Genomic DNA, 27132 nt, shown 5'->3' with positions numbered 1-27132 from the left:
CTTTGAGGAGAAGAATAAATACTGGTAATTAAGGAAACAATGTGACAGGTGCCAAATAGGGGGCTCTAGGGTATAGCAGCATTACAGAGGATAAACACTAAATGTAATTTTTTAGGTTTTCAAAACCAATTTTCAAAAAAAAATGATCCTAAAGGTGAAGGTCTGGAGTGAGAAAGGAGGGCTGTCCCAAGCAAAGGAAACAACATACGCAAAGATGCTGAAGGTAGAATATAGTCTATTCAGGGAATCATCACCCGTTTTAGCGCGGCTAGAGCTAGAATTCAAAGGACTCCTTTATCTGTGTTCGGTTTTGGTTGTTAATATCAGGTGATTCATTTTGGCAGAGAGTTGATAAGAGACGAGTTAAGCAGATAGTGATTATAATATTCTAAGCTGTGTGTGGTGTGGTATAGACTTACTTTTTCCATTTTTGATTACTTCTAAATACTTCAGCATGTATTTTCTAAAAATAAGGATATTGTGTTGAATTTATTTTGAGGGTAGTGGAGAACCATTGGAAGTTTTAAATGGGAATAGTGGGAAATTAGACTAACTTGTGAAGAAACCAGCCATTTCAATTTTTTAAAAGATTTATTTATTTATTTTCAGAGAGAGAGGGGAAGGGAGGAAGAGAGGAGGAGAAATATCAATGTGCAAGAGACACATGGATCAGTTGCCTCTTGCATGCCTCCAGCCGGGTACTTTGCCTGAAACCCAGGCATGTACCCTGAGCGGAAATCGAACCGGCAACCTTTTGGTGTGCAGGCTGGGTGCCTAATCCTGTGAGCCACACCCCTGGGGCAGCGATTTAGATTTCATTCTGTAGGTGAATGACAGTCATTAAGACACGTGAGCTACTTAGGTTTATTTGGGGAGTCTTGCTATGGAGTGAGGTGGTATTTGAAGTTACTTGAATGGAAGAAATTGAATAGGCAGAGAATTTAGAAATTAAAGACAGTTTAGAAATGGAACTATCCAAAAGATTCTGAGAAGGGGCAGTGAAAAGGGTAAGAGGAGAAGCAGGGGGAGAGTGACGGTCACGGAACACAGGAAAGGATTTAAGAAGTGGATAGGCAGTGCTGTCACACTGGGAACGAGGACTATAGCTCACAGGACTCGGCTCTGAGAGCAGTTTTAATGGGTGTTGAAGCCCCAAATCAAAACATGATAAACTGAGGCATAAATGAGCAAGAAAGAAATTGGCGCAATGAAGGCAGAATGCTCTTTCAAGTAATCTGTTGGTTAAGTGTGCAAGATAAAAGGATCTGAGTGTGGGAAAAGGATGAAGGAATATTTTTTGAAGAGAAAGATGAGTCAACACTTACAAGTTAAGGGAAGGCAGAAGAGGGAAGGGGGATGGCATTGATAATAGGAGTAAAAAGGAAGGGGACGTAGACACAGAGGAAAGGGTTTCCCATTAGAAGAGATAGGGACATACTTTATTTACTCTCTTGCCAAGGGAAGATAGGCTGGGTGCGTATTTGGGTAAAGCTGTAAGAATGGAGGAAGGCAAGAACATACAGCCAGATGAATTCGGTTTTCACTTTGAAATTTGAGAATTAGACCTTATGTGGAAAGTGAGGAGGAGGACAAGAGGAACCTGAATAAGGAAAATAAGATTTGGGACAACCACTGTGAACAGCGAAAAAAGGAGCCACCTAGGGATGAGGAAACATTTCGGTATAAAATAATGTAAAATGAGCACTGAGTACTTTTCCCTTAAATTGACTCATTTTAATATAGATTCTTGCCACCTGTGAGATAGGCAGGAAGATATTACATATACTTACAAAACAAAGATACAGACTTAGAAAGATTGGTTAAGGATACCAGACTGGAAACAGAAGTACCTCTGAAGGGAAATAGGTTAATTTTGTTATTTTTCTCTGATTGTATAGTTTTCTATGAAAGTATGTATCACCTTAAAATGAGACATTAACTCACTTTTATATACGGGTCAGATGTTTTCCTAACTTCTTATTTTTAATTTTTTCTTGTGCACATGGTTGTAATACCGAGTCTTCTGAGTCGTGGAAAGTGCACTGAATTCGGGAGTCAGAAGACTTAAGTCTGACTTTGTCCCTGCTGAGCTTCAGCAGTACCCTGGAAAGCTTTCTGAGTCTGCATCCTTGTTTTAGAAGATCTGTATAACATCTTCCTGCATTGTGTCACAGGTGGCAAGAATCTATATTCAAATGAACTAATTTAAGAGAAAGTAATATTGGTAGGGTTATTAATAGTACAATTTGCATTTTCTGGGGATTTCTGCCAAATTTCTCCTTTTCCCCCCACATTGTTATCAATAACAATTATCAGTTTATTTCATTATATACATATTGGATTTAGCTTTCCCCCAAAAGTATTTCTTTGGGACACTGATATTTTATTTAACCCTTAAACTATGTACTCCACGAGTACTTTTTAATTGGCTGACATAATATACTAGAGCTTTATTCTGAAGCCATTTAATCACAGTTCAGAATAATATTCAGCCATTCAGCAATATTAGATTTCAGTAGTGGTTTTTGTTTGTTCGTTTATTTGTGTGTATGTGTTTTTAAAGAACATTAAAGAATTAACCATACAAGCCTCATGCCATCCTGTGTAACCACGTAAGCATATAAGATTTTTTAGGCATTGGTTATCCGTCTGTATGTTTCTTTAAGGGTACCATTTTGTTATAGCAGAAATTCAATAAGAAACTCCAGAAAATTAAAATGCATTTTGAAAGAACTTAAATTTAAGGAAAAGATTAATTGTATTAACTCTCTGAACTACATATAACACTGTTATAAAGATTTTTCTTTCTTTAGGATTCTGTTGCAAAGCCCCACGTGATTGTAGCAGGAGCTGCCACAGTAAGTTATCATCTGCAATCTTATATAATGATTTTCGTTTCGTACTTAAGGACATGCTAAGAAAAAGTTAACTTATGTTAAATAGAATTCTTGACTGTACTTATGTTTTACTTCCTATTTCTATTATAATTAATGAGACTAATGAATTTTAATAAATAGATATGAATGAACTTAGAAAATTTGTTGTTAAGTGTCAATATTTGATATCTAAAATTATATTCTTCTTGAATGTTATACATTGAAAGCCTAATTTTATGTTAGCTTTTTCTCACTGCCTTCACATATTTCATGAAATAATGTGACCATAATTTATTCTAATACTAAGGTAAAATGGGACTTACCTTAAAATAACAACCCTTGTTAAAGTTACAATTATGTACTTTAATTTTTCTGTGATAATTTCTCCTCCTTAGTGGTCTATCAAGATTCACAACGGCAGCAATGAAGCGCTTTCTCAGTATAAAATGAACATCACTTCCATAGCACCACTTTTAGAAAAATTGGCCAAGACCAGTGATGTTTATTGGGTCTTACAAGGTAACCAATGAGTAATGAAAAAGTGTCATTTTGTGTATATTTTGAGTCATGGATTTTTATTATCTCCTATTTCAAGAAATAAAATTGCTGCTTTATGAGAATACATTTTGAAATAAGGTTTGCAAAATTAGAATAAATTTGAGTTATTTGCTTTCTTCTTTTGAACTTAAGGAAAAAACTAATAAATATAAGTAAAAAATAAATAAGAAAAATATATTCTCCAAGGAGCCTCAGCAGGCAGAACGGGGGCAGAATGTAACAAAGAGCGTACGTTCTATAGGCAAATGAGATGTTTACTTCTGATTTTTTTTACTTCTTACAAAGTATATTTAGTATGATTGGGAAATATAGGAAAAAAATTACAAAGTCTGTTTCATAATATTAGAATCATTGAAAGTAAATATTCTTTGGAATTGACAGAATGTATTTAAATTTATGCCATCTAGTTTATACTTGGTAATGAAATTCTGTAAGAGAAATGACATTAGATCAGCTCATTTCAAGAGTTTATTGAATGTCCATTATTTAATGCTAGCACGATATGAAATGCCTTGGGTTTTTTGGCAATTCGAGTTGTTTGTCAGAAACTCTTAGGATTATTTCCAAGTTGAATGTCATGCTGAGAGGAATAAAGGGCTGGTGATAATGTGTTCCACAATCTCTGTTTACAGACTCCTTGTTAACCTTTCTCGTACTAACATGAGAAAAAGGGAAATTTAAATTATTTATGAGACCTTGATCCTCAATAAGATAACCTCTTAATTGTGTGAACACAGTTTGCAAAATTAAGCAGTGACTGGAGTGAAGAGAAGACTTACTGCTCTTTCCCATCAGGCAGGCTTCTGCTGTCCAGTTTTAAATTCCCATTACTCAGTACAACCCAGCATCCCAAAACTCTGAGCTCTTAAGACATGCTAGAACATAAAACTTAGGATGGTACTGACTGATTAATTCATAAATTGAATGAAAGATAAATCTTTTGCAAATCTTGGCCAGCTTTACTTTAAAATGAATTACTAAGTGCCTGGAATCCTCTAATTTGAACAGCGAAATATGAAATGGAATCAACTAACTTGCACAATCACAATTTCTACCAAAAGGAATTTTTAAAACTATGTTTTTAATAGTATATTTCATGTACAGATCCTGTTTATGAAGACCTATTAAGTGAAAACAGGAAAATGATCACTAATGAGAAGATAGATGCCTACAACGAAGCTGCAGTCAGTATTTTGAATAGTAGCACCAGAAATTCTAAATCAAATGTTAAGATGTTCAGTGTTTCCAAATTAATTGCTCAAGAAACCATCATGGAATCTTTGGATGGCTTACATCTTCCAGAGTCGAGCAGAGAAACTGTAAGAATTCTTGTATTTGTCAGTAGAGACTATAATATCTAGTTGGTTATAGCTGTAAGTCACTATAAATGGTAATAAATGATTTATTTTATTGCATTGTTAATAACTTGGTTATTCTGTCTAAACATAAATGTAGAAGTAATTTTGCTTTCATCACCTAACTGAATATATAAGTGAGAGTTTTCATATACTTAAAGAAGTTATGGAAAGGAGGAAATGAAAGTTTATTTATTGAGTACTAGTCACTCTTACTATGCCTTGTCTAATCAAGAAACTTAGAAGTTCTCAGCCCACTCATGTTTGAAAACTACTGCTTTATGTCTTGCCATAAACTGACAAGATTAAACTTCTATGATAAGTACCTTTTTTAATATGTAGAATAATTGTTATTACTTTTATAGTTTTTTTACCCTAAACATTATTCAAGGTACACAGTAGATACTGGAAAAAATCCAGATCGACAAAAGGGGAAGGATGTTAAGTCTGAAAAAGAACTGCTCAGTTACGAATTTTCACGCATAGTAAAATAGATTTGGAGTCATTTTCTTATAAAGCAGTAACCTTTTGGAGGATCACATGACCCCTTCAAGTGTTCAGTAAAAAGCAGTGGCTCCATTCCTGTCCTGCAGAAAAATGCACATTTGTATAAATATACACACTGAAGGGACTTTCTGGACACTATGCAGCCAATTAAGAACTTAGGGATGCGGTCTGTAGGCTGGTATCTGCAAGAGTGCCAGGCACAGAGCCCAGGGCTAGCAGGGTGAGATTTCCTGAATGGTTGAGTACTTGGAATGCTTAGGCTTAAATAATGTAATCACCTTAGACTTCCAAAGATGCCTAACCTATAAAGTTTTAGTAAAACTAGATTTGACTGAATCTTCAACTAGACAGAATCTTGACAGCTTGCCTGGAATGTTTTTATTATAATGAAACCACGTTCAAGATTCCGCATTTTATTTAACATTAGAAATATTTAAAATGTAGAATCCTAAGTTGTCCATGAACTGTAAACCAAATGAAAGGCATATTACAAATATTGTGAGCTAAGAATTAATTATGTTTTGTGTCAGTTGTTTTATATTCTTAATTCTCATCCAAGGACATGCTTTATTGATTTTAGAGAAAGGGGAAGGGAGAGAAACATCCATGTGAGAGAGAAACATTGATTGGCTGCCTCTCGCATGCGCCCTGACTAGGAAACCCACACCGAGGCACATGCCCTGATCTGGAATCGAACCCACAACCCCTTGGTTTATTGGATGATGCTGAACCAACTGAGCCACACCAGCCAGGGCTACATTCTTTTTTTACATTTAAAAACTGGGACACTCTCTTAAATATCCTGGTTATCTTCCATATTAAAAGTTTGCTAATTAAAATTCTTTGTTCTTTGACATCTTGTCACTATTTTTTTTTAACCTAAGGCCATGGCCTGTTAGTAGCTATGAAATTAGTATTTTTTCTAAACAAAGAGAAAAGAATAATAAATGTCAGAGTGCATTTTAAGTAGTAAGGATAGGGATTCTTTCCCATATATGTGTCTGGGTCACACAAGAAAATGAATTTTTCATTACAGATCATGGCCCAAGAAGTTTGAAAAGCCCTGAACTAGCTATTACAGATCAAAGGAATGCCATTGTTTGCATGTGTGTTTGGGAAATGGCAGCAAAAAGTGCAAAAGCATTTTGGTGTCAGTGTTGAAAAGTCAGTAATACTCACAGGAGAGAATGGAAAGTGAACTACGTTGCTGACAAGATAATAACCAGTAGCTTGGTTTGTTCCCAGAGTGCGATGATTCTCATGAACGTGTATTGCAATAAGATCCTGAAGCCTGTGGACGGTTCCTGTTGTCAGCCCCGGCCCCCTCTGACGCTCATACAGAAGCTGGCTGCTTGTTTTTTCACCTTATCTATTGTCGGATATTTAATTTTTTATATAATTCATCGTAATTCTCATCGGAAGAATAAGCCATGTACTGATTTGGAAAGTGGAGAGGAAAAGAAAAATATTATCAGTACCCCTGTGTCTCCATTAGAAGTACTTTTACAATCTTTCTGCAAACTTGGCCTGATTATGGCTTATTTCTACATGTGTGACCGTGCAAATCTATTTATGAAGGAAAACAAATTTTACACACATTCAACTTTCTTTATCCCAATTATTTACATCTTGGTTTTGGGAGTGTTTTACAATGAAAATACAAAAGAGGTAAGAGTCATTTTCTTTTTAGCTCATGTTATCCTTTGTTATCTCATGAAAAAGCCTAGATTTTAAAAAATGTACGAGCACCTGTGTAGAAGAGGACGGACGAGCACTGTGGTTGCGCGTCACTCAGTGGACTCCGTTGCTTCACAGACAGCTCAGGCAGCCTGGAGGAAGTGCAGAGTGTGGTGAAGGTCACTGAAAAGGTGGCAATGACAACCTGTAAAATCGATGTATGACTCAATGTTCTTCTGCCTGCACGGGGATGGAGGAGGTGGGGGGCTCCCAGTCTTGTGATGGTCTTCAGACGTGATCCACTACAGCCTCTTATAAGGCAAAAGTGTATAATTATATTAATAAATGCCTGTATGTACAAGCATGTTTTATATTTACATATAGTCAGGCGTATGTACACAGGAATTAGAACTTAATAATAAGGGCACTGTTCACAATATTCTGAATTTCCTATTTTAGCATTGCTGTAACTCCTTTATAAGGCATGATTTATTTGAATTAATAAATTCTGTTGTAAGAAATAACTCTCATATGAGAATGATTAGTCAGTTCTGTATCTCCAGTGAGAAAATCCCACATAAAATAAGCTATAATAATAGAGGGGTTTTTTCACAATAAAGTGTAACAGAACTGTAAAATCTTTTCTAACTGAAATCCTGAGATTTCCTTAAAGAAAATTATAAAATGCCATTTTTTAGATTTATAAATACATCTGTCATACTTTAAATGTAATCTTAATATTAAACTCTAAGTGTCAAATACTATTTAAAATCTTAGTTTGTATTAGTTTTCAAATTCATATTATATTTTAAATAGTTTTATTATATCTTTTATCAAGAAATAAAATAACCATCTTTAACTCTTCCCCCACCCAGGTTCTTTTAACAAAAGCATTACCTTTATATCCTGTAAGAACAATTTTAACATACTTAAATATGTACTATCTAAATAATAGCTTCATGATGAATTTTAATACAGATGTTGGTTCTTTACACAGACTAAAGTATTAAATAGAGAACAAACAGATGAATGGAAAGGCTGGATGCAACTTGTGATTTTGATTTATCATATCTCTGGAGCAAGTACAGTAAGTATTTTAAAGTTCAGAAAACATAGGAAATAATGCCACTTTAATGTTTCTTTAAGGGTACCAACTCTTTTGTTTTGTATTCTCTACCATTTAGAGACCCTTCTGATTTCTAACCCAATCTTTCTGTCTTCCGATTCTTCCCCTACCACCGGACTCTTTGAGAGTAAATAGTTTCGAAAGCAAAATCATTTTTTAAAAAAGAGAAGGCAATAATTTATTTACATTTACTTGGCCTTAATTTTAATGTAGTAGAAACAGCTGATAAGCAAAGGGTATTGTTTCATATCATCCGGTTGAACAACCAATTTCAAGTCATCAAGAGTCTTTATAAATGCAGATGATACTTAACTGCAAAGGATTTGGAATAGGTAAGTTACTATCAAAAGAAATCAAATCAGATAATTGTATATTCTATCACTGTATGTTAGGGAGTTTAACCAACTACTTTTACACTTGTAAAGTTTAAAAAACTTAGAACGCTCTTGCCTCATGTTCAGGGAACTCAGACACTGACGACTGCCCCTGGAGACCATGTGGGACCTTGTCCATGAGATGGGGAGCTCCTCCTTTGCTCCGTACTAGACAAAGTCATTTTCCCCTTCTCCCTGACTGTCTTAAGAGACTTAGGATTCTCAAGGTCTGGGGACATCTTGGATTTGGCAAGGGGAAATCATGTATCAGAGTTGTAACATTTTAGCTACATTACAGTTAAATACAAGCTTTTGAGAGTGAACCTGGGTGTCTGATAACCACTTTTTACATGTCTTTAGAGTAAAGATACAAACTGATTTCTATAAAATGTTTTAAAAATTAAGAAACTCATTCCTAATTTGGGAACTGCAGAGCTGTTTCATTACTGCGTAATTTGTTTATGTAAAGCACACATCTTTAAACAGTATTTAAGTCAGTGATACATTGAGATGATGGGACTGTTGCCCAGACAGGAGTATTTTAAAAGTATCATAGCAGCAGTTAAGAAGGTAAAAAACAACTGGGGTTTTTCAGATATCTCTTAAGAATTTGAAAATAATGTTATTCTTCATTAAAGTCTATTATTTTTTAAAAGTAGTGATTTTATGGATTGGTTTGAAGGGCAAAAGGCAGAGGAATGAAGTGTAATTCTTACTGAACTTACACAACTGTGATAAGTGTATCTGTGGCAGCAGTGGAACTCCGGTGACATTACAGCCGGAGGGACCTACTGAATTCAGTAGCTGTGGGAGTGAAAGCGCCGGCTGTGGGCCGACAGTGAAAGCGCCAAGGCAAGGGGAGATGAAGAGAGTGAGACTTAGTTTATAAGCCTGGTTCAGAATTTATAGGATAAATATGGCAAATTTCTAAAAACTAAGTAGAGGTACATGCTGAATCCTAGAAATATCTCCAACATATACACAAAGATTAAATTAATTTGAGAGGGGGGAAAAAGGGTTTTAAGAAAATGCCACTTGGAGACATAATTAATTGCTGACATATTAAAGGGTGATAATAGTATTAAAAAAATCAGATAGAATTAATGGCAGATTAAGTTCCTCAGTTCAGTGATTCCAGAAAGGATTTGGATCATAAATGGATGCAGGCAATTTGGCATTCTTTTATAATCATTTGCCAAGCTAGCATTCTGATACATCTTAGACTGCATCCCAATACGTCCTAAATGACAATTTTTCAAAAATCCCTGTTCTGGAAGGACGTACTTTTCATTAATAGATCATTTTTTTGGATTGATTAACATATTCCTGTTCTTTTATACTGTAAGATTCTTTTGGTTAGAAATTACCGGTATCTACATCAGCAAAGCATTATTAGCATGGGTTCTAACATATTTCGGGATTTAATTCATGGCTATTTGAGGGATTACCTTAATTAAAAATTATTTTTAACTGCCATGATTATTCTAATTACCTAGTATTAATGTTTTTTATTTTGAGTAAAATATGTGAAACTTCAGTTATGCCGTGTTTTTATACTAAAATAGAAACTATATCAAAGATTACAGAGAATTCTTAAAATAATACACATGGTCTGGCAGATTGCAATTCTTGGTATAAACATTCTTTTAAAACAATTTATATCCAACATGGATAAAATACTATGAATTTAATATGGAAAGTGCAGCAAGGTAGTTATATATGCAGTGTATGATTCTGTGTTCCATTGTAATTTTTTTCATTTGACAGTATGAAGAGACCTGAATCAAAGGTCTTGAGGGGGTAATTTTGTGGGACTAGAAAAAGAACAGAACCAGAAGTCAGCCTAGCTATTAATTTCAATGAAGTTGGAATTTTAAATATACTTTTATACCTAAAATTTTATTGTAAATAATACTTGACTCATGAAAGACAAGAAGAAAAACAGTTTAAATTAAAGGGGACTAAAGAGGAATGACATGTAAGTGCCATGCGTGATCATTGACTCAAGGTTCCTAAATCAAAACCAAAAAATTTTTAAACCATGAGTATTACTGGGACGATCAGGGAAATTTGAATGTGCAGTGTACGGTAGCTGCTATTGTACTCATTACATTTCTTGGGTATGATGGTAATAATATCAGGTATTTTCACTGCCTAGGAGATACTTGCTAAAGTAGTTAGGGGGGGTGTCACGTGGTCTGCGACACACTTAAATGGCTTAGTATAATATGTATGTAAGATATCCATTGTACTATTATTGCAGCTTTTCTGTTGGTTGAAAATATCTTAAAATAAAAAGTTGATAAAACTATACATGAAATCTGTAGTGATCCAGTATTGTCAGGAATTTGGCAAATTGTTGTGATTGTGTTTAATTCCATTTAAATCCATTGTTTTTACTGTTTAAATAGAATGACCAAGTCCCAACTTTGTAGGCCTAGCGCTAATCTTGAAAGGACTTGAAAGCATGTTTTATGGAGAGTGGTGAGAGTGATTAGTCATGGTTAGCCTGGGTTTGACATCTGTTTTTCAAATAGTTCTAGAACTACTAGATGTAAGAGTGGTTAGGCCTGTGGCTTTAGAGCTACTCTCTTCATTGGGGTAACCACTTGCCGCCAGTGGCTCTTGAGCCCTCGGAATGGGGCCAGTCAGAATTAAGATGTGCTGTACTGTATGAAATGAAACAAACCAGATTAAGTATGTTAATCATGATAAATGCACTAACTTCAAAAACTTACTGTAAACATAGTATAAGATATCTAAATACATGTTGGAGTGATATTTTAGATATATCGACTTAAACTAATTTTAAGTTTCACTTGCTGCTTTTAACTTTCTAAAAATTCACTATGCGGCTCACTTTTATTTCTCTTGCACAGCAGTGCCCTGGAGAGCTGAAGTTGGTAGTTTCACGTAGAGTTACATTTCACCTTTTCATGAAAAGCAACTTTATAGCAGCTAAGGCCCATCTGAAAATGGAATGGATTGCCTTTGGAATTTGTGTTTTCAGCTTCTAAAAAGTGCTAAGATACTTAAAGGGAATATTTTAGAGAACATCAAGAATGAAGCAGGGGCATAGGTTTAGATTAGATAAGCCCTGAGGTATTTCAGGGCTGCATTTTCCACCTTTATCCCTATGACTTTAATATGTTACACCTTCGATGAAAATTTCTGATCTGCTGATAAAATCAGACGTTTAAAAAGAACTAATGATAAAGGGCAATAAATACAAACTGTGGTTTATAGATTGTTGATAGTCTAGCAACTCAGAGGAAGAAGAAACAACTTTCATCTGAGAGTAAAGATTGGAAGTTTTGAACAGGGCTCTAAAGAAGAATAGAATTTGACAGGAACTACTATAAAGGACACATGGACAAAATTAAGGGGGAGGGTAGAGGTGGGGGAGGGAGGGTGGTTCAGCTGGGGTGGGGTGGAGGGATGGGGAGAAAAGGCACACAACTGTAATTGAATAACCATAAAAAATTTTTTAAAAATCCTCCAAATAAAACACTGTATCTGAAATTAAAAAAAAAAAAAGAAGAATAGAATTTGAAGAAGCAAAAAAGGGTTCAGGAGAAGAACATTCAGGATAGAATAAACAGGTAAACAAAGAAGAAGTGACAAGGAGGCGCAAAGAGGGCCAGTTGAGGAGACAGAGAATCTGAACAGTTTGGCCAGAGTGTGGCTGTGGTAAAGAATTTATCAACTATTATAGATTCAGAGTTTTTTTCCTTCCAGAAAAAAAGAATACTATCCCTCAGAAAAGAAAAAGGTGTGTTCAAGGATGCATTCAAGGATATATAAAAAAGGTGCATACATCCAAGGCCTTATAAAGTCTATTTAAGGTGTCTGCTCTAATTAGTTTATTTTATCCTACAAAGCATCACTTGGGGAAGACCCACTAACCAAAGTGGCTAATAAGCAGTGTTAGTGCCGATTAATTACAGAGGTGATCAGATGAGTCTCTACAATAGAAGCCAAGAAAATGTACGTAAATTTAGTAATTATCCCTGAAAGAATGGCCTTATAAATGCGAGGGTTGGATGTCACTGAACAGTTGTTTAAAAGATAATTTTGAGAAGCAGGGTGCTAGTTATATCATAGAGATCATGAATATGCATCTGAAGGCCCAGTGGTTGGTGGGTAGGTGGAAGGACAGGACTCCAAGGTTATGAGGATTGGGGCTTGTAAATGAGATAATACTTCCAGTGACTCCCATAAAATGCAGAGTAGAAATATGGCATACCCCCTATTTCATTTAACCGCAGAGAGAAGTGATGCTCTGAAAAACCATGGCAAGTGGTTGTAAGGATCTTGGTCATAATGAAACATTTATGTAGGAGTGTAAAATAAAAGTATTCTATAAAATAAGAGTGGGAGGGAAATAATGTTTCTAAGTTATGTCTGCATATATTTTTAAATATGTATATTTTGCTAACTAAATATTTTAAGTAGTCATGTGGATCATTTTATTTACAAGTCTAAAGTCTATATATTTAACAGGGTTAAAAATGTAGACTTTTTTTTTGTTTTTTATCTTTGCATTGCGAAAATGTGAAAACCAAACTGGTGATTAATGATTACAGATTTCATACATTTGGTTCTAACTGGAGGAAATATACACTGTGCTTTATATTAACTCATGTTAACTATATTATTCTCACCCTTTGAGGAAAGAGATGATAGTCTCGTTTTGCAGTTTAGAAACCTTAGACTTAAAGCCACATAGCTAGTAAGTGGCAGAACTAGAATTCGAATCTAGGTCTGATTCCAAAGTCTGCATTTTTATCTCCTACTGTACTGCCTAACTTTTGAGAATAAATCTTTTCATTGAGCTAATGCCAAATGATAATGATCATTCATTATCTTGGTTAAAAGTACTGGTTATGATAATTCAGGGTATAGTTAGTACCAACATATGTTTCACTGTCTATTTTTGCCAACAGTTTTTGCCTGTGTACATGCACATTCGGGTTCTGGTTGCTGCGTACCTGTTTCAGACGGGGTATGGGCACTTCTCGTACTTCTGGATCAAAGGAGACTTTGGAATCCATAGAGTATGTCAGGTAGGAGCACACTCAGTTATTTTCGTTTTCTGTCAGTTCAACATGCTTTTGTGCCTGTGATAAAATATAAATATTGTCATTATAAGACCGTGAATAATTTGAATTTCTGAAATAGCACTTCAAAGTTGTGTTATTTCTATGTTCTGTGGTTAATAATTCAAGATAAATTATTACTGAGGGAAGGGAAAATAGAATCAAGATGAATGTATAATAAAAGCACTGGTATGCAGAGCAAAACATTGCTGATTAACTTTAGTTTTGTAGAAATGTACAGTTACCTGGAATTATTATACAGTAACATCCTATATTTTCTCTAAGGAGAGGAATAATATTTACTAAGTTTCTACCTTATTCTACCTTATTCTAGGCGATCTCTGAACATTATTTTACTGACCCCCCTTTACAGTTTTGAGTTGTGACCACAGACAAGGACACGGAGGCTCAGAGGGGTCAAATAATTTGCCTGTGGTCTCGTAGAAAGTGGTGCTGCTCTGACACCAGCCTCTCGGGCTCTTTGTTCTTTGACTGACATCGCACTGTGAAATGACAGTTACATAAGTCTCAGAGATTCTGTTTAATTTGAGTAATCTCATTTTGTATATAGGACAACTTTCAATTTAATCCCAAATGGGGTAAATCAACATTAAATAGAGATGAAATAGATACCTTTCCTAGAGGTAATCTAATCTCCACTTATAAACTGGGGCCCTAGGAAGGAGATTTATGATTCTTTCCCTGCATTTAACGTGATAGCACTCGTAGCCAGAGGACAGCTCAGGCTGGCGCTTTGCTGGGATTTTGTTAATATAGTGATGCGTAAATATTTTATATTCAACTCTTCACAATGATTGCAGAACAAATACAATTTTAGGGATTAGTAAAATATACTTGTACAGTTATTATTCTAGTCTTAAATAAACACTTATAATTTGTCAGAGAATCTGTCTTTGCTTTTCATGAATATCTGGAATGAAAACCATTTTCTTCTCCTTTTTAATAGGTCTTATTTCGTCTCAATTTCCTGGTAGTGGTGTTATGTATAGTAATGGACCGGCCTTATCAATTCTACTACTTTGTGCCCTTGGTCACTGTGTGGTTCATAGTCATATATGTTACTTTAGCTCTGTGGCCTCAGATAATCCAAAAAAAAGCAAACGGTAAATATACTCTCTTACTTATGTTAATAAATACATTCTTCCAATGTACTACATTTGCTTTTAGTTGCTAAAGACTATTTTTATTCTTTAGACATGTAAACAGTTTAAATTTATGTATAGCATTGACATTTTGGAAGTTCTTAAAAGTGTTTCTAAAATACTGCATTGTAAGTAGTTCACATAACACAACAATGCAAATAACAGTTTATATCTATATTATGTTTTTTTTAATTAAAAATTTTCAAAGCCATTTTACCTATTGACAACTCTGCTTCATTTAATTTCTTTTATATATGGGGGGGAGAGATTTTAAATAAACATTCATTTGCAAAAAGGCTTTTTATATCAAACAAGTTTAAAAACCTTTCATGTAATTTATGTTCGTGCAACCCTTTCAGCAGTTATTATAAGAAAACCTAAGTGTCCAAAAAGTTGTCATCTTCAAATTTCCTATAGCTGCTTACTGGCAGTGTTCAAAGTGAGACCACAGTCATTCATCTTAATGCTCCCCCCCCTCAAGATCATATCATTGAGCATTTTTCATAATGTATTTAACTTATCCAAATATTGTGTATCAAAAAGTATTTTCAGTTGACTTCCATTATAATATCAAATAATTTTTCAGGAAAGTGTTGAGTTTCCAGTCTTTAATAAAGTCCATTGGTGTCTTTGGACGGGCTCTGTAGTTTAATTCCTGACATAAAACCAAAATATGAAGTCAAATGAAATGAATCAACCAGTATGTGTACTGAACACATAACTTAAAACATGCATATGTTAAAATATATCTTATGGTTAAATCCTATTCTGTTAGGTAGTTCTTAAGCTCTCTTTTTAGGACTTGAATGTTTAAGCAGTCTTACCTAAGTTATATTCAACATGAGTGTTAGAATTACATTGAACATATTGTTCCAAATTTTGTTGCAGCTTTCAGTAATGCATAGGTATAACTGAGTCCAGGAGGTGTTTTCAAATATATTTATAGTGGGCGAACAGCAGGTATCGAGGTATCAGATGTATGTTGTAACCTCATTCCTAGCAAGCACCCTCCACCTTTTTTCCCTGGTTGTCCTACTTGTAACTTATACTGCCTAGATAATTTTGTCACCTGTAAGCAGCCTTAAATTCTATTAAGAACTGTGCAGTGTATTAATGTGTTAAATAGTATTTAATATTTTCTCATGTGAATTTACATTTTTTAGTAAATTAAATATTTTCTCTCTTAGGAAATTGTTTCTGGCATTTTGGCTTACTGTTGAAACTAGCCTTCTTGCTGTTATGTATATGTTTTTTGGCATATTCTCAGGTTTGTACAGTCTTTTTAGTTTACATTCTATTGTATTTTAGTGTTCAAGTCTATGAAAGTATGTGAGAAGAGTCAGAGCTTCTTTTAGCTTCACTTTTTAATGACTGTAATAAAGGTGTCATCCCGCAGTTGGCTACGTGGTGTAGTTCTTTTGAGACCTACTTTTGTTACCCGTGTTGTTGTTGAAAGAGCAATTTAAGCTCTTCCTCTGGCAATTGTTCAAAATCCATTTTACTTGATCAATCAAACATTTATTGAATGCCTCTTACAAGACCCTACCCTAAGTGGAGATCAAAATTCTCTTGACAGGATTCGCAGCTTGGTTTGTGCGTTATTCATTGCATCAGTGTTACTTGATTTTTCCATAACGGCATAGAGTAGAATTTTGGCAGTTAGTAAACCCAACTTAGGAGCAGAGGGATTTGTATACATGTAGTATGTTTAATTTCATTAAAGTGTTGGTTATTTTCTTATCTCTAACCTTCTATGATGGCTGAGATTTCTCAGCTACCTCAGCAGGGTGGCAGACTGCTACCTGCTGGCTTGGTCCGTCAGGCAGACACATCAGTTGGGCAGCAGGGTATTTATAACAAGATGTTTTAACTTGAACGCCTAGAGTTGTGACTCATCCTGCAGTTTGCTTTTGTCTCCCGCACTGTCTGTCTGGGACACTACCTGGCTGCATCAGGTGCAAATGCTGTGTAACGGGTGGGGGGGATGTGTAATTCTGTAAAGCTGGGTTTTTGCTTGTTTGTTTTGTAGGCTTTCGTACTTATTTTCATACTTAAAAATAAAGCATTGATGTTTCTGCCTGACCTCTAAGGTTTTTTTGCAGCAGATACATAAAACAATAAGGAAACAATAGGCACATGTGTAAAGAAATAGCCAGGTAACTGCAACAGCTACTTAACAGCCATTCATTAAAGTTCCCAGCACCCTGTGGTGCATCTGAGGGAGAAAAAGGCAGGTGGACCAGAGGTTCGACAGAGGGGCTGAGGAGGTTTCCCCTGCCCTGAGTCAGTGTTTACCACTGGACAAGAAAAAGTATGTGGTCCAGTGTGTAGCTCAGTGTCTCACAAAATGGGTACTCAATAAATACTTGTTTATGGGTCACATAAACAATATTTTTAATCAGAAATAAAGTGGGACCTTATAAATATATCATGTAAAAGTGATGCATAAAATCAAATCTAATAGTTACGTACATATTGGATCATATTTCTATATTTCATATTGTATGCATATGAGATATATAAGTACTTCATAATACAAATTTTGTTAAGAATCTTATTTAATGTTCTGAAGCATAGTTAGGAACTAATTTTTAATAAGCTATAAGCATTTTAAGTTCTGTGGTGAAATGGAGAATATTATATTTTATTAAAATAATAACATTTTTCTGACCTTATTATTCAGCATTACCCAAAACAATAGTTTTCATATTTTTTCTTAATTTTTATTAGCCTTTAAAAAATGGTAATGTTACATTTTTCAATGCTGTGGCATTAGGTCTAATAACGGAGCTTTCCTTAATAGAGTTTGTCGTCATTCTTTAGTCTGGAAATTGAGGTTTTTGTTCTCTTCTTTGAAAGACTTCATTAATGTGCAGGAATGTACCCAAGACATCTGCAGACTTCTGCCTCTTCATTCTCAGATTTTCCAGGCTGTCAGATTAATAAAAGGCTACAATTCACTAACTTCACCATAGTAAAATTGTAAACTTTGTTTCAAAAGCTAGTAATGGTACTTGGGAATGGTTGATTGATTAAGGTGACTAATTCAGAGGATTATTTTAACTCATATGGTTAATTATAGATTATTAAGGACATTTAGAGAAAGAAAAACTATTTTTTAACATTAACCATCATTTTTTAGGTTATTTATACCATATTGACTGAAGTCTCTTGTATTTTTGTTTTCATCAATACATATTAGCTGTTTGTATAGTAGATTTAAAATATCAAATGGAATAATTTTCTAGTAACCAGCTTGTTCTTTTTAAATTTTTCAGTCTCAGCAGCCTGATCTGCAATGAAAATAAGTAAAAAAAGATGGTTTAAGTCATCTGTATTAGCCATTAGTAAAATAAATTTATTTTCAGATGAATTTCAAATGAAGTGCTATTTTTAAATGAAATAAGTAGCATAGAAAAACTGTGAATGATCCTTCTACAATCCTGTCTACAAGTATTGACTTGTACCGTCTTAATTTGTTTTCTGGATTCCTTTCTCAGGGTGCGTTTGAGAAGATCTTTTCTCTCTGGCCATTGTCCAAGTGCTTTGAGCTGAAAGGGAATGTGTACGAATGGTGGTTCAGGTGGCGGCTAGACCGTTACGTATGTATCACCTTGTGATCTTCGGCCATTTCAAACTGCGCTTTTAAAAACTTCTTTGGAAGAATTAAATATTTTTATTAGTTTTAGAATAAGGAAGCATGTTGATTTGATAAATCAGAGCAGCCCTGCCCCTCTGCTTCTTTATAGCAGAGAAAGGGTATGCGTGTGTATGTGTACCAGCAGAAACATGCCCTAAAAACATTGTCTATAACGTGGCCTTTGAGTCAGAATTTTCACTTGCAGGTGGCCCTGCATGTATGTGCTTCAGCCACTCAGCACAGTGTGTGTTGGGCCCCAGTGCCTGCTCTAGTGTTGGATCGTGAGGGGCCTACTAGAGAAAGAAGACATACCTCCAGGCTCCCGAACCTTACAATCTAGTTTAAAACCCAGGAATACCACTACTTATAACTGAGTGCTAGGCTATGCAGTATGAAGTTGGAGGTAGAAGTTTTCGAAGAAGAAGGGAGCAGTGTCATGGATGATTCCGTGAATTTAATCTTGAAGGATGGTAAAGATTCACTTGGCCAACAGAATGTAAAACATCCAGCACAGCATTTGAAAAATAATGGACCTTGAATAAATGTTAATCACTCCTCCTTACTCCTTTCCCTTTTCCTCCCATCTTTTACTTATTCCGTTTTTCATTCAACAACTGTTTTCCTGCTGCCTATTTCTCTGTGATTCCCTGGTTTCCGACACCAGTGCACTTTTCAATGAACTACATCGTTTCAAAACCATGTATTAATAAAGAGCTTTGTTAAGGTCTTACCATCAACTAATTTTAAATTCTCAACTTCCTCATTAGAGCAGTCTGCTATGATAAGTCTTTTTTTTTTAAAGAGAGCTTTCTAGTCCACCATGTGTTTCACTCTTATGCGCACATGCTCTTTTTTAAAAGTATGAATTTGGTGTTGTTAGTATTGTGTGTTTTATTTGATTGAAAGAAGTGCCAATATAAACTGTTTTTTCTTGGTTGAGTACAATTAAATTTTATCATTTGTCTTCAGAATAAGTTTTTATTATTACTTTTAAATTGTCTTTATTTCTTCACCTGCTGCCGAAACAGCTCAGAATGAGCTAGTTTATCTCATGTTGTTACAAGAGACGTTCCCTTGCCTATTGCTTACAGTTTGTAACAATCACAGGGGTTTACTTCACTGCTTAAAGTTTTATTCTTGAAGCTTAAGTCCTAGAAACTCTGAAACCTCAAGCTTTTAATCTACTTACTTTTATACATGTTTTTTTCATTTACCAGATTTTTTGCTATTTATTGGAAAGTAGCTGTTTAAAACAAATTTTATCTCCTTATTTTTCAGGTAGTCTTTTATGGAATGTTGTTTGCTTTCATTTATCTGGCTTTACAGAAGCGTCAAGTACTTTCAGAAGGAAAGGGTGAACCTCTCTTTTCAAACAAAATTTCAAATGTTCTATTGTTTATTTCAGTGGTTTCATTCCTGGTAAGTTTCAAAATGTAATCTTCTAACTTCCCAACATGCTAATTGGTATAGAAAATTAACTTTAAGAGATAGGAATTTAATCAATTATTTTTAATAAAGAAAATCTTTAAAATTCTTTTTCTACTTTCCAATTGAGCATAAATTCTGAAATGAATACATGTAAACTTTAAATGTGAATAATAACTGAAAGCTAAGTGAAATAGGAATTTTAAAAGTTGTGATAAATTGGGGGAAAGATACAAATGTACGATGTTTGACGTGAAAAGCCATCTCTGCCTCGTGATCACTACTTCCAGAAAAGTCTCTATGCCTGAGTGTCTCTCGGCTTGTGTTTGGGGAGTTGAGACACCAAAACAAGTGACGAGCAAAACTATGGGAAGTTTCTATGGAAGTTTTTTAAATACCATAATGGAGTATAATGTTATAAATAAAGACAGTTTTAACATTTCCTGAGAATGTGAGGCATAGCTGTTTCTGTGAAGATGGATGTGTTTTCTGTTTCAGACCTACTCCATCTGGGCCAGCAGCTGTAAAAACAAAGCAGAGTGCAACGAGCTCCACCCGTGTGTCTCTGTAGTGCAGGTAATTGTCTTGATTTGGAGACACTGTTTTTTCTCAATTCTTGACAAGAATGTAATCTTTAGAGGCAAAGAAACTTGAGATCAAACTTTTTAAGATGTATGTGTATTACTGAATCTTTCCAAGCCCTACTTCCTCTATCATAACAGGGAAATTAAAATCTCTTTTAAAGGGCTGTTATATTAAATGTATGGAAATGATCCGTATTTGTCACTTAATCGGCACTTAGAAAATGTTCACTGTACTTGTCATATTTGCTTGTGACAATTTTTAAGTTTAACAAATATTTGATGCCTAGTATGTGCTAGATAATATTTGGAAAGATACAAGGGTAACCATATCAGACATACTTCCTACCCTTATTGAGCCTACATTCTTCTATTACAGATAATAATCATATAGTTACCATGTAATTGTGAATAGAAGTACATGATGCAGTAAGGGAACATCGTGAGGAGATATGACCTAGTTGGAGTTGGAGTGATTTGGAGGGATGAAGGCACGGCAGGTAGTAAGACCTCAGGCCTGTGGTGGAAAGGTGCATAGCACGTTCAAGGGGCTTAGTATAGAAGGCCACTGGGGCTGGAGCTCAAAGAGCCCAGGACTAGAGAAGCGCGTGATAGTGCCTGGGAGGTGGGCAGAGGCTAGAGGCAACTCAAATCAAATTTACATTTTTGCAGAGATACCTCTGGTTGCAGGTAGTCATAGTACATTGTGATTAGTACGGTGATAATTAAGTACAGGGTGCTCTAGAAACACATGTGACTTCTTCCTAACCCAGCAAGGTTATGGGAGAAAATAGTGTCTAAGCTGAGACCTGAAAATTGAGTAGCCCAGCAAAGAGGAGCAGGGAGAATTTCTGGAGGATCTTTATAGAAGAATCAAAATTATATCGTGGGATTTTATAAAATTTTACACATAAATATGTTATCTCTTTCTACATAAAGGTCCTCAAAGTGGGTTCATATTTTTTCCAAGACATTAAATAAAACTATTCAGCTATGTACCACATCATATCTGCACTAATATGCAATATACAGACCCCATGTTTGAGAAATCCAGTTTGGATAGATGCTAGAACAAAAATAACTTGCTAATACTTTATCTAGTGGGGGAAAAAACATCATGTATGTATCAAGTTTAAGAATATAAAGCATAAAGTTATGACTTGAAGGAAAGCAAAAATGCTTTTAATTGTTAATATTTACCTATTTATGTTTATGGTTTTTTCTTTAGATTTTAGCCTTTATTCTCATAAGGAATATCCCTGGATATGCCCGTTCTGTTTACAGTTCATTTTTTGCTTGGTTTGGGAAAATTTCATTAGAGGTTGGTACATTAATATTTTTCTCTGTCGTGCTTACACAGCCAAGTGGTATGTATGCTTGTGTGCGTGTGTGTGTGTGTGTGTGTGTGGCTGTAACTTTTTTTTAACCAAAGCTATGTTATTTATGGAATTGTAGGGGGGAAAGGTCAGTACCTTCAAAAGCAGTAACATTGTAGAATTTTTTAAAGCTTTATGTAAATGACTAGAGGTAGATGACTTCCACCGTGTTCTTCATATTGTGATAAGCTTTGAAGCACACCCAGGATGCTGAGATCAGAAGAGAAAAAAGTGAAATAGATATAAATGAAATTTATGAATAGACATAAGTGAAATCAAGCCGAGGGGACTTTGATTTTGTTGTTCATTTCCACAATTAAATGTGATATTACTAGAATTTAGGTTATAATGCTTATAATCAAATTCATTCTTATTATTGGAAACTTGGGAATAATTTTAAAACTCATATGTGTGTAATATCTAATATTAAGTTATATTCAAAATCAGTTCAAAGTAGATTTTGAAATACATTCTGAGTGTTCTGAGCTTTATTTGAAACAGTATATTTTAAAATAATTCATATTGTAATTATAAAGGATAATTTTTACACCATAGGATTTACTTAAAAGATACATTTTTGAGTATAAGATTTATTAAGGTTTCTTTAAAATAGGGAAATAAATTTCTCTTCTGAGTTCTTGAACAAATGTTCTATTATTTTTAAGTCACATTCAGAAGAGAGATTACATAGAATTTAAATTCTCGATCATGAATGTCTTACCAAGTCATTCAGTGGACTAAGGAATATTTATTTTGCCAGTCCCTTAATATTTAAAGCATGAGAGGTTTTATCAACTGTAATTTAATTAATTTACTATTTAGGGTTTCTGTTAAAAACATAGAATGTCGCAGTCCTCATATTTGTTGAGGTAGACTAAGCGTATTCTGCTCTGGGGTTTGGAAGCAGTGCGAGGAAAGAACCGCATTGATAATCACAGTCAAGAGAAATGGTGTAGTTATCCAATATGTATTCTCACGGAACTTGAAATGCGCTGTAGAAACACGTGAATGTAGTGCAGAACACTTGTTTGGCCATTCATAGCAAACAGGAGGAAGTCTTAAACACCCTGCCATTTCCCACTCATATACGTACATACATAAATACATTCACAAATGCAGGGTCTGGCACAAATAACACCCCTGTTTTATTACAGAATCTTTTATTTCAAAATCATAAGCATGCAATCCTATAACATAATAATAATAACAATATCACACTCAGGCACACCATATGACATTTTAGGTGCAGTGTTCAATCAAAACTATAAATTATTACACCCATATTATTACCCTACCAACCACACCCAAGCAGGTGTTACTTCTGCCAGACCCTATATATACATATATAGACACATTGTACACCCATAGGCGTACACATAAGTTTATAGCTAGATGCACACACACACACACACACTCATTGTTTATTTGAGGTCTGAGGACGGGAGTCCAGACATCATTCTGTCATTTGTCTTCCATGTCATGCAAAAAAATATGTGTCAAGTCAGGGTTCCCGTTCTTGAGCACTTGGACGCAGTGCTTCAGCATGTGGGAGTTCTGCAGAGGAGACTCTGCAGTAGACTTTTCGGGACCAGTGACACAGAATTCAGTGGTTTGGGAAACGCCTGCTACTGTAATGATGCTATCAAGGGTTTGAATTAGGAAAAAATGTTACGTGTTCACGGACCCTCTGCACATACCTAACTTTAAATATCTTTCCTCCTAGCTCTTTATTTGCCAATACCACATTTGGCTGGCAGCGGACACCAGGGGCATCTTGGTGCTCATACCTGGAAACCCTATGCTCAACATCATTGTCAGCACGTTCATATTTGTGTGTGTGGCCCATGAGATTTCTCAGATCACCAATGATCTCGCACAGATCATTATTCCTAAAGATAACGCTTCTCTGCTGAAAAGGTTGGCATGCGTAGCTGCGTTTTTTTCTGGACTCCTCATTTTATCATCCATTCAAGAAAAGACATTAAGTTCCTAAAGTTCTAAAAAATGTAAACTCTTCAAGCTAACTTTGTGTCTGCCTAGAGGAGAAAAGCATCTATTTGGAGATACAATTGTACGTGTAAATTACAATTGGTGAGGTCAGAGGACAGCTTAGTGATGTCTGTTGAATGTGTGTCGTTGTATATATTGGAAATGTACATATCCCGTGTGAAGTAATGAAAAAAAGTGATGAAACAGACTGCATTGTATAGGGTTGCATGTGAAAAGTCTTTTCTACTGGATCTGTATTTCCATTTATAAATGATTTTACGTTAACATATGAAGGCAGGGAAATAATTACCTTTCCAGTAAAAAATGGAGATAATTTAACTAGCTTAGTGTTGCACTGTTTTCATATTGACTAAATTTGTGGTAATGAGATTGTCTACACCTGTATTCATCATGGAACTTCCTAGTTCACTGACAACTTTCTCACTCAAGAGTAACTACAGTATTGTTTTCTTCTCATATGTGCAATGATGTGGAGTGATAAACAGTATGCCTTTAATTTATGTATGTTCTTCTTCTGTCGTTACGTGTTTCCTGCCATGATTGTTTTTCTAACTGTGGTTTTCAGGTATACGAGCCTAAGCCTTTGTACACTTTGTCTCACAGAGTTGTTCTAGGCTCCACGACAGGGTTTTGTCATTGTTGATGTTTTTTTTTTTTTATAAAAAGGCCAAATTTTCTTTCCAACTCAGCCATTCACCTGTGTCCTTTTCTTCAGCTGCACCAGTGTAGGGTCAGTTACCCTGTGGATCCACTGACCACATTTTCCCCTGACTGATGTTTAAGTATTATTTCCAATGTTTGGAAAACGCTTTATAACCATTTTGTTATTTCCTATTACTCCCTCCTATTTTTAGAAAAGTATTTATCGATCTAAACGTCTAGTCTAGTAAAGATTCAAGTTGTTAGGATTGAGGTGTATGACCATCAGTAGAATTTTAAGTAAACCGGTGACTTTGGGCAATATATGTTCTTTGGTTTGGTTTGGTTTGGTTTGGTGTTGTTACAAACTAACTATTAGAGGTATAAATTTATTTATCTGTTGTACAGATTTTATTATGACTTTTAATGTTTGAAAGATTGCACTTGTTTGCTCTTACTATGTGTGGGGTAAAATATATTTTCTGTTTGTGGTATATGAAAATATGGAGTAATTTAAACAGTAAATAAACGTTCTGTGGATGCTTATTTTTGTATTGGCAAAGTATCAATTAAACTATATGTGTTCTTTTTTTAAAAAGCTGGATCCATTAATGATTTGTTTAAATGTGTAATTCATTTCCTCAACTTTAATTTGCTTTTTCAAACTCTGGGTGTATAGGGGTAGAACATTATGATAGTTGGAAAAGGAATAATTTACTTATCAGAGCTTTGGAGAATAATCTGCCTTTCAAATCAGAAAATTTAAGCATTATGATTTATTAGTAGTCTTACTTGAAGATTTTTTAAATTCAACTATTATTTTTTTTAGCACTGGATTTATGTGCTAGTGATTCCTTCTCACTAATTGAGGACTATTTCTTAGACAAAAAACTGTGTTCTTTCCTTTTCTCTCTTCGTCTGCCCTTACTTAATCTTTTGACATTTCTCAGATAGACAATTGGAATGATTCATTGCTCTGCCTCCTCGACCGCAGCCTTATAAGCAGAGAATAGTATAGTTATAAATCAAAAACTTGCAAGTACCACGATCGCATTATTCTTGCTGGTGTGGCCTGCCAGTGGGTAGAGTGCATTTTAATTTACCTTGTAAGTTTTATCACCTGAAGAAGATTCTTCCTGATGAAACAATTGAAAAAGAAAGATGACCAGTATTTCTGGTGTTTTGGAAGCACTAATATCTCCAACAGGGCCTCAGCACTAGTCCCTCCACCTAAGGGACTATACAAGGAAGTTTTCTCTCCTCTTTGAACTGAAGCCTAAAACTTAGGCTTAGTAACTGGTAAACCCTGTTACTTATCACGTGCTCTTATTTAAAATGCCTCACTTTCATTTTTTATATAGTTATATAAAATAGTTAAAATATTATGCATTTCTAATTAAAATGCATTCTATTTGTATTTGGTTTTCTTCATGAGTTTTTACGGATAAGAGGTTATTATGTCAGAAGTGGCCACAGCGCTCGCACCCCTGTAAGGTACATGTTTAGTATGTTTTCTGCATTGACTCAGACACTGACTGCATCATTGCTCAGTCATACCATTCTCCAGAAAAAGTTAGTTGACAGAGTATTGAGATACGCTAAAATCGAGACAAAGCCACCGAGGTTCTCTAAACTCAGATTTCCTATAATATAAATCACATTGAGAATTCTACCATTAGCCCCAAAAGGTACTTGCTTGCCTGAAATATACCCCAACACTTGCCAGTTTCTTTTGCCAGATCTTCCATTTTTATAGATAGCCAACCCGGCCTTAAAAACGCAGAGCCGCCACCAGAAACCGCTCACTGTACCTGTGAGCTAGATCCTACTATTTGCTTTAGGTACTTATTTTTATAAAATAACTTTTACATCCTACCATTTCATTGTAAGATAAGTTGACCAATTAAAATGTTAAAGATATGTGAACTGTTTTCTCTAGAAATAAGCTTAATTATTCCATGTTAGCTTAGGGAGCTTTTAAGTTTGGTAAAATTACCTCTAATGATAAATATATCTGTTTATATTGATTCCTTTACTAGATTCTAAACCATCAAGGCTAAATAATCATTATTTAATAACCATTTTAAAATAATTAGGGTTATTCTTATTCTTTTGACAAAGTGACACACAATAAAAGTCACTTTGCCAAAAGAGCGTGCAGTTTCTAGGAGAATGCCACTCTTTAGTTTGCCCCTCCCCTTTAGATTAGAACTTTCACCCACCTAGGAAACCTTGGGAGAGCCAAGTTAGAAGTGGTTTATGTTGAACAGTGTTAAATCACTAATATGCTGTCATTTTGGACCTACACATGGAGAAATTTTGGCAGGCTTGCATGGCTCAACCTAACAGCTTCCCTTGTTGAAAACAACACTTGGTTAGTTACTCAGATTTCCTGTAATACAAATCACATTGAGAATTCTGCCGTTGGCCCCAGAAGGTACTGACTTGCCTTAAATGTACTCCAGTGCTTTCTTGTTGCAGAATTGACCTTGACAACTGTTTCAAAATTCTAAATACTAAGTTTGGTTATATTTGGGGTGATTTTTGAGGATTGGTGAAAACTTCCTAAGATACTCATACTTGAAAAGCACCTTTAAATCTTCACTCGTCTTTCATGAAATCTCTTCTAGTGTCTTATATGAATTAGAAATATTAGAAAACTGCCTTAAAAGTTACATCCATAAAGTAGTATTGAACAAGAGACTATTTTCCAAAAGTAGAGGATA

The 27132-nt window shown here is 34.9% G+C and overlaps 1 protein-coding gene across 2 annotated transcripts in view; it reads left to right on the top strand.

The window, feature by feature from the left end:
• The window catches only part of CASD1 (CAS1 domain containing 1), a 44715-nt gene extending 19763 nt beyond the window's left edge, over positions 1-24952 (top strand). For both annotated transcript variants that reach the window (XM_053926428.2, XM_053926429.2), the window contains 13 exons: positions 2814-2858; positions 3272-3395; positions 4539-4753; positions 6542-6964; positions 7971-8060; positions 13420-13539; positions 14540-14696; positions 15923-16002; positions 18236-18337; positions 19654-19794; positions 20299-20376; positions 21610-21702; positions 23481-24952. In XM_053926428.2, the coding sequence (XP_053782403.1) occupies positions 2814-2858; positions 3272-3395; positions 4539-4753; positions 6542-6964; positions 7971-8060; positions 13420-13539; positions 14540-14696; positions 15923-16002; positions 18236-18337; positions 19654-19794; positions 20299-20376; positions 21610-21702; positions 23481-23750 (1938 nt within the window). In that variant the 3' untranslated portion in view covers positions 23751-24952. The remainder of the gene's footprint in view (positions 1-2813; positions 2859-3271; positions 3396-4538; positions 4754-6541; positions 6965-7970; positions 8061-13419; positions 13540-14539; positions 14697-15922; positions 16003-18235; positions 18338-19653; positions 19795-20298; positions 20377-21609; positions 21703-23480) is intronic.
• The last annotated feature ends 2180 nt before the right edge of the window (positions 24953-27132 follow it).

Source organism: Desmodus rotundus, chromosome 6 (genome assembly GCF_022682495.2).
Source record: "Desmodus rotundus isolate HL8 chromosome 6, HLdesRot8A.1, whole genome shotgun sequence".
NCBI lineage: Eukaryota > Metazoa > Chordata > Mammalia > Chiroptera > Phyllostomidae > Desmodus > Desmodus rotundus.
The sequence above is the reverse complement of the archived record's forward strand: the minus strand, read 5'-3'. Positions and strand labels throughout refer to the sequence as shown.